The 8,810-nt window shown below is 33.8% G+C and overlaps 1 protein-coding gene across 10 annotated transcripts; it reads right to left on the bottom strand.

Annotated features, from left to right (window-relative positions):
• Positions 1 to 735: 735 nt before the first annotated feature.
• On the bottom strand, positions 736 to 6,181 carry LOC102625369 (uncharacterized). 10 transcript variants are annotated; one of them, XM_006484193.3, is made up of 6 exons: positions 6,158 to 6,181; positions 5,599 to 5,655; positions 4,255 to 4,365; positions 3,273 to 4,072; positions 1,196 to 1,770; positions 736 to 1,102 (listed from the first exon to the last, which is right to left on the bottom strand). In XM_006484193.3, exons 3-6 carry the CDS (start codon positions 4,262 to 4,264, stop codon positions 997 to 999), a joined length of 1,491 nt encoding a protein of 496 aa, XP_006484256.1. In that variant the 5' UTR covers positions 4,265 to 4,365; positions 5,599 to 5,655; positions 6,158 to 6,181; the 3' UTR covers positions 736 to 996. The 10 variants fall into 10 exon arrangements, with proteins under 10 accessions (XP_006484256.1, XP_052295911.1, XP_052295910.1 ...); XM_052439951.1 differs by having other exon boundaries at positions 5,478 to 5,655; positions 6,158 to 6,172; XM_052439950.1 differs by lacking the exon at positions 6,158 to 6,181 and adding an exon at positions 5,776 to 6,017.
• Positions 6,182 to 8,810: the final 2,629 nt, after the last annotated feature.

Genomic DNA, 8,810 nt, shown 5'->3' on the forward strand with positions numbered 1-8,810 from the left:
TGTCTCTATTGTATAATTATATATATCTTTGACAAGAACTGTTTAATTATTTATCACTGTTCATATGATATATGTCATATTTAATATGACATATATCATATACTAGACGATTAGAGTGTTTATAGGTTTGTCATCTTCACAAATATTTTTTTTTAATATTTTCTTTAATTACGTAATTCTTCTTTTGTATATTTACGAGTGGTAGGATCTGTCAATTCTAAAATATTGATCCACTTCTTGGGACGGTTTTGTTAGCATTAATATTTTCCTTTAGCGTTCTTTCGTTTGAAAATTTTGCCTCGTTCGCTTTCCAAAGGGACTAATTAACTTCCAAGGTTAAATTTTTTTTTTTTTTTAAAAAAAAAGGAATTATCTTTTGTCGAAGATTTGCCATCTCTTCAAGGTGTGAATCATTTTGCATGCTCAGCGGATTTACGCGGGACAAACTTTGGTCATCTTTTGACCACGTAAAAGGATTGAGTCTGTCAATCGAAAGGTGCCAGACAAAGACGTGGGACGGTGGAAGTGTACGTCCGTCATGCCATACAAAATTTGCAAATCAAGATTTACATTCATTTATTAATAATATTAAGGCATCTTGAAATGTGTCAAACCATCGATCGCACTCACGGATTCACACAAGGAAATTCCGAAATGGAGTCCAATTTCGGAAGACAAAACTATACATAATATACAAAGCCGGTTAATCACTGTTACAGCAGTAAACAAGAAAAATTAAACCGATCAAGAGAATGAATTTTAGAAGAATTAAGGTTATACTCGCAGACCAATGGGACTAAAATCAATGCATAATGCAATAAACCTACCGCACGGTACAATCCAAGCCAGATCAAGAGGATCACGGTGTATACCTATCTATATTGCTCAATAAACCATACTATAAGGGGGTAGATAAACAAAAAGAACTACAATATCAGATTTTGATGATGTATATATATTTTCGAACTTGAACCTATTGATAGAAAGATAGAACAATCAGAATCTACAGCAAAGAAGGCCCTGCTTCCACTTATGCTTCCGATAGTGCCTCCGGTCAGCTTTTGCCATTCTTACTGGACTACGGTCCCACTCAGTCTGCAATCTGTCAATGCAATGAGGTAAACGAAATGGTTAGTTATGGATCCAATCCATGCACAGTTAGGGAATGATAAAGGAATTAGCTTGATAGACTTACATAGGAAAAGCAAAAGAGCGGGTGCTCGTTGTGCTGCTATCTGATCTTAGGGAGATACTGCCAGAATATGCTACGGGCCCAGAATAACTTATCAGACTGGGTAATGAACCTGCCGCAGAGAAACTTGACTCCCCAAGACCACTGTGAAACTGGCTTGAAACTGATTGACGTGGAGCATCTTCAAGTCTGGACATTCCTGGAGTCTCAATACGTTGAGAATCACCTATCTGAAGAGGCTCCTCTTTGCCGCTTGCCCCAGGAGCAGAAGCATCAAAATCAAACGTGATACTTCCTGTTTCCACCATGCTATTATAGGATGACTTTTCAGCAGTGCTGATTTTTGTTGATTCACTGAGTGCAGAAACCCCATCAGGGCTTGCCAAGGATGCCTCTTCACTTTTATCATGGGCTTTTTCAGAAGCAGAAACAAGAGTAGGGTTTCCTGAGATTCCTTCCCCACAGCCATTCTGTGATTCTTCAGAAGCAGAAACAAAATCAGCACCTGTCAAGATTTCTTCTGCAGTGCCACCATTTGCTTCTTCGGGGTTTGCCAATGCTGCTTTTGCACTAGATCCCTGCATTCAAATATTTACAATATCCATCATTTTCTCTCTTCCTTCCTCTCTCACATATGCACATATTGATACTTTTCATAGTCAAGATCAAAGGCTACTTCTAGCAAAAGGAAGTTGTGAAACTACAAATCATTCGCCCAAAAACTTGCATCAACAAATGTCCCAAAATGTATAGTCACTGTTCTCCAAATATCAATTTCAAACAAGTAATAATAGTTTCTTTGTTATTTTAAAAGTTTCACTATTAAGGTCATCTATTTGCAATTATTAAAACACTTTAATGATTGACCTACTCATGTTAACATCGAATAATTTCTGTACTGACATAGTTCCCTGTGATACTATGGCTATATTCCAGTCATGAGCTAATGATTTTATTTTCACTGAGAATTTGAAATAGCTAGTATAAAAGTCAATAGTCCAATCAAGCTTGAAACGGAGAAAGAAGCACGGGAGTCCCTTAAGCATCAATAAGGAAAGATGACATTATTACACGAACTGATCCTAAACAGTGGCGGATCTAAAGCTGGGCTACATGGAGCTGTAGCTCAGTCTTGATCAGGAAAAAGTCATTTATACCCCTATATTTTTATTAATTTTATATAATAATAGAGTTTTTATTTTGTTTTCATTTATGTCCCTAGCTCAATTACCCTTATATTTTTCATCAATTTTATATCATAGTAGTTTTTTTTTTTTTTTTCAAATATGTCCTTAATTAATTATATTTTTTTCCAATTAAAATTAGGGACTTATTTTATGAAATGATTAAATTATATATTTATTGAATAGATTGAAAACATTAGGGGGCTAAAATGTTGTTATTGCTTCAAAAAAATCTAATTAAAAAATATATGCCAATCTAATATAAAATTGTCACTAGTACTAAAAGTATTTACAAAACAAGACGTAATAGCAATTATCAACATTTTCATAAACTTCTTATGTGAATTTTGAGATTTCATTTAGCAGTTATAATAACTAAGAGGAAAAGTTAGAAAATAAAATTTAAGTATTTTGAGAAGTTTTTAATAAAAGAATTATCGGCATCTGATCCTTCATCAGAGTGCCTACCCAAAAAACAACGACACTCAAAAATATTTTTATTGGATGAGTTTAGTTTATTATTGAAACTTTTGATTAATAATATATTTATAATTTTAAAAGATGAATAAATTCTAGTTGTTTAATTTATTTAAGCTTGATAATTAAGTACTTGACTTCAAACATTAAAGTTTTACTTTCGAATTTTAATTTATTGTTATTACATGTATTGATTTAATTTAGCTTAAAATTCTTAATTGATTTATTAATCCTTATATAATTACATGTTATTATAGGTTGAAATGTCAGATTCCATAATTGAAAAAATAATGTTTTAGCCTGGGATTATATAATTTTTTGAGTCCGCCCCTGATCCTAAAGGAAATCCATTAGTGTATTGGAGGTATCCTGCTTAGCAACTCCAAAGCAAGTTTTGACTGGGATATATACATACATACCTGGAAAGACTCTTTTTCAGCGTCAATCTCATTACCAATGGCAGATTTGGAGAGGGAGTTTTTTGTGCCCACATTATGCATTGAAAGCAAATCTCCAAGTAAGAACAGCTTTCTAGACACATCATTTGTGTTCTCCTCCGTTGCATCATCCTTAACATCCCCTGCCGGCCTCAAATCCTTAGAATCACATATATCATCAATATCCTCATCAGAATCACTTTCCTGTGAAGAACCACATCGATTGACGATATGCTCATCAGAATAATTTTCTGCAGAAGATTTCAGTACATCTGGAATAGGGATAACAGAATTCTTGGATTCTTCCAGCAGTTCACTATTTCTGTCTTCCTTAGGAGGCAAGAAGGAGCGGACACTCTTCCCAACATCACTCTCAAACAAGATCCTGTCATGAGAATGTACTCCCTCATCAATGCAAATATCCTTGACATGGTATGTATTCTCTTTGTAACAAACGATTAACTCTGGCAGTTCACATTCTGTAACACTTTTGTCCATATAAAAAACCGGCTCTCGAAATGACTCCATTTCTCCACAAGAATGAGAATTGGGTGATTCCAGGTCTTGGACATTCTTTTCATTATCTTTTGCTAAATCATTTAAACTTGTAGAACGTTCAAGCTTTCTCACTGTACAACCATCTACATCATTTGTGACATGTGGTAAACGATCTGCAACCCCCTCATTGGAATTTGAAGCAGATATAGCTCCAGAATGTTTTGAATCTGGCTTGTGGCTATGGCCTAGAGTTAAATGGGGAAACAATTGTTCACTATCTGAAACTATATTAAAAATATTTAATTGCTGAGAACTGTAAATTCGAAAAAGGAATTGACAGATAAAAGGAAGATCAAATCAATTACGAACTTGCAGGTAAAAAACTCATGAATTTCATCCCTAATTTTCCAATCATAAAATACAGATAAACACATATTCAAAAACAAAAAAGAGACCATGTTATTACCAAATTTCATGATTCACATGGACCGAGAAAGATAGGGAAGGTCTTCACATCTACTACTATGAGTGATGTCTTTCAGAACACAGAATTTAGAAAAGTGCAAGCCAACCCTGACTACAAAAACACAATACAATCAAATTAATAAGCAACTTCAACTTCAAATCTTTTGGGCAAAAAATTCTTAACCAGAAATTGTTAGCATTTACAAAAAGCTGAAGCAGAGGAAGGATCTATCAGATAATAAAAAAATGGTTGCTCAAAAGCTAATTAGCCTCATATCAACCAAGCTTCAAATGTATTAGCAACAATCAAAGCACTGCACAATCCTGAACAAACATACAGCAAATAAAAATACAGGAAGATCAAAAAATGGATTGGGTACAAAATAATAAACAAAACTCAAGGATTAGCATCCGGATAGTAATGCAGAATTCTAAAAGATAAACCGGTGCAAACGCAGAACATCTGAATTTTACAGTAACAATAATTGCAAAACATTTTGTTAAACAATTAGAAACTAAAAGCATGAGGCATTGCCCGCGCCGGGGGGGGGGAGGGGGGGGGGTGGGGAAACCATAATCAACCAGAAATCACTAGAAATACTCACCTATTTCCAACTGACAGGTCAAAAGTACACAACCATGCACCTCAATCATTGTTTTTCACTTTTTGTCAATTTAAAACATAAAAAGAATAAAAAGGCAACATGATGAGCAGTATTAACTGAGCAGCTTTAACACATAAATTTATCATGAAAAGTTACCCTATCCGCTGAGTTCTCAATCTCAAAGTCAAAAACAAAACTAGAATTAGAAGAAAAGCAGAGCTCAAGTTGTCCTCCTCTACCATGTACATATACAATATTTTATACGAGCTACTGTATGGCTATTAGCTGTAGAAGGCGAATAATTATCCAATTATACACACCAAGAACAGTATTAGATTAATAAACTCAGAAAGGTAGTTCCAAATCCAAGAGCATTAGGCTAAGCAAAAGGAATCTTAAGTCTTGTCCTCAATTAAACAAACAGACAAGAGAAAAGTTTTGAACTTTACTAAAGATTACATAAACTTTCAACAGCTAAATCATAACCCAAATTTTAAAATCTCAATCAACAACCGATATGGCCCTCCGTTGACAAAACCAAACACCATCTGTTTTGTTTGCTAGCTCCAAACGGATCTAACCCATAACAGTTAAAACAAAATTTAAAAAAATTCAGTACCTTATTCGAAAACTCACAAGAGAAAATTCCAGATAAGTTTCATCTTCATCTCATGAAACAAACACCGTAGAAAGCAAAACAAGAGTACTGCTAGAGATCTACAGCAGATCCATTCAAGTACCTTTCAGTTAGCTAAAGAGACTGGCCTCTTGCTCCCCTGGGATTCTACTCACAATCACTGCACAAAGATTAACAAACATAAATAAGCAATAAATATGCATACAAATTAAAAAAAAAAAAAAAAAAATATATATATATATATATATATATATAGGGGAGGAAGGGGAAGAGGAAGAACCTTAGGAGGTGATAAGGAGGTACAAATAACAAGAGAAAAGAAAAGGGTATTGAAATTGAAATCTGAATGCTTATGCTTGAAAAAAGAGGAAGGTGAAAGCGAACATTGAAAGAAAAAGAGTAAATAAATGAAAAAAGTGGGAAAGAAATTAAAAGGAGTGAGTGAGTTGTAATAATCAAAATCCCAGTAAAAAGGTCAACTGCAATTAATATTAGAGAGAGAGCATCAAACGGCTCTTTGCAGTTTATAGTGAAGTGAACCCCCCTACCTCTTTATTTACATTAATTATCAAACCCCACCTCAACAGAACATAAAACATTTCACATTAAACCCTGACCCCAAAAAATTTAAATAAAAAGAAAATAAAAATTCCCCCCCTTACCAGCTTCTCACTTTCCCGCTGAACAAACAGCAGCAACATGAGAAAAAAAAATTTGTATCCCGATCTACCCAATAACCCAAAGGCGTGTTTTTTACCAATATGCTGAAAAGCTTGCTTTCTGTTTTGTTTTGAGTTTTGTTTTTTTTGGGGTTATTTTTAACTTTCTTGATCCTTATTGTCGCACAGAACTGTTTGCTCTCCTGGTTTTGTCTTTGTTTTGTTTTTGTCGTTGAAGGGCTTGAGCCCTTGAAGCTGATGATGACAAACGATGTCGTATTAAAACGAACAAAAGTCAACTGCGTATGTGGGTGAGTTGTGTTGCTTGTCGCCGGAGACTTTGTTAGAGTGGCAATTGGTAATTGATCTAAAATGAGAAATTTTGTATTTGGTTATTTGTTAGTGGCTGCCTGCCTTGCCTGCCTCTGTCAGTACTAATCAGTTCGTTGAGATCTTGAGCTGGCTGCTGGCCCCTCTCTCTCTCTCTCTGTTACTCTCTGTAACCATTTTTATCTTTTTCTTTATATATTTTTTTAATTATTGTCTATTTTACAATTCTTTTGTCTCAGGATCAACAAAATCGTCCCTTTTGATTTCTGTCAGCCTTTTTTTTTATCATCTATTTGTTTAAAAATAAATAAAATAATTCATTGGGACCCATGTGAGCGCTACTGCTTTCAACTTTCGTCCTCCCCACTGACTCTACTGGTTTGAATCAAAATCTCGTTCTATCCTGTGAGCATGAATTTTGCCGTTTGATCTTATTACTCTTGATGAATTGTGGTTAAAAGGCAATGCAAATTAATAAAATTTTATTATGGGACGTAACTGCACACGTATTGAGCTTCTATTATATAGTGTTATGAGCTCCGCAGCTCAACTCTCTTTGATGAAAATTGACATGCTCGTAATCGTGCATCTGATCATAATACATATTATAGCATAATAATATTTAGGAGAAAATTATGGTGCAACGGTGATGCCGTGTAACCGTTGCATCCAGTTGTTGGATTCTAATAGATCCATCCATGTAAGTGGATCCAAGAATACAACGATGATACTGTACCGTCGTTGCACCGTAGCCGAACCCAATAATTAAGCTATGACGTACAATATCCTTAATTCCTATAGAAACAATAGTTTATCATGATTTACTTTGACTAACAACCCGTATTAATTAGGCTATATTTATGAGAATGAAGGGTGCGATTGCACTATTATACACCGTCCTCTATTGTCATCACGCTAAAGACATTAATTATGATTTGTTCCAACCAGCCGCCCATCCCAAAAGAATATAAATGCGAATGTGAAATTCATTGTATCAATCAGGGTACGTTTAATGTGAAAATCTACTCATTTAATACGATTCGCTTCAAATAACTTCCTACACTACGATGTATTTATGAAAATAAAATATACTATAACAGTTATATCACATATTTTTTTATAAAAACAAAAAAAAACAAAATAATTTAACGTGATTCACTTTTATTGGCCGTGTATTTCCCAACTATTATCTTTGAAAGTGAAATATTAAAAGTCAATTAATATCTAAGGGGGGAAAAAAACTATTTTCATAACATAGCTTTTTTATTAATAATCATCATTAGCAAACATTTTTAGACCAAAAATGAACAAAATTCGATTTGTTAGGTGGGATTAATTGACTAATTATGGTTATGGTTTAGATTAATATGTTGTTTGAAGTCAGCGCAAGCATGCAGATTGGAGCTGTTTCTAAAAGGGACTGGGAAAGCGATAGCATAATCACATGATCTGGATGGTTGATAGGACTGCACGCGTACCTTATGCTAACGTATACTGCGGGTCCATCGAGGGATAAGGAATGATGTAAGGTAAACGCAACACGTGTGGATGATAACTGATGAATGAATGATGCGGTACAGTTTGGACTCACATATGACTTCGATCCGCAAGCAAAATATAGGGCTACGGGCCCACAAAACGAAGCGAATGTATGATATATCATATGACTGATGGGACCAATAATGAAGACACACTTTTAAACAGTTTCAAATATTAAAAATATAATAAAAACACATTATAATTAATATAAATATCTTTAATGCGTGTTTTTTGAAATATTTTTTTGACTTTTTAATGGCTTTTATTTTCGAAAAGAAAAGAAAATGAAATTCAAGTTTGAATTATAATGAGATGTTTATTTTTTCAACGTGAAGAGAGTTTTTTAAATCACATTAAAATATAAAGTTAAGAACATCATTTCATTCAATATCTTAAAAGTAATATTTTCTCATCAATAATACTACGGATACAAAGTTTGAATACAAAACCTTATTATTTTATTTAAAATATTGTTTGAAAGTTCTCAACTATACATTTTTTCAAAAATAGTAAAAAAAAAATTGTACCTACTTATAAATAAAATAATTGGGCATGATTTTTTTATAAGAATTATGTTAACATTAAGTAAAAATGGAGTTGGTGCACAATTAATATGTATGTGTATGGGGGAGTAGAAGATAATCGTAGCAAAAATTATTTGATGCATGGCATGGTCTATGCAAGTAGAGTAGGTAAGGTAGGTAGGTGGGCAGGCTTCAATCTTTTGATGAGTCTGACTCGAAGTAGCTCTTTCGTGTACATGGAAGTTGTTGTTGTGGTAGTAAAT

This window comes from Citrus sinensis, chromosome 4 (assembly GCF_022201045.2).
Source record: "Citrus sinensis cultivar Valencia sweet orange chromosome 4, DVS_A1.0, whole genome shotgun sequence".
Classification (NCBI taxonomy): domain Eukaryota; kingdom Viridiplantae; phylum Streptophyta; class Magnoliopsida; order Sapindales; family Rutaceae; genus Citrus; species Citrus sinensis.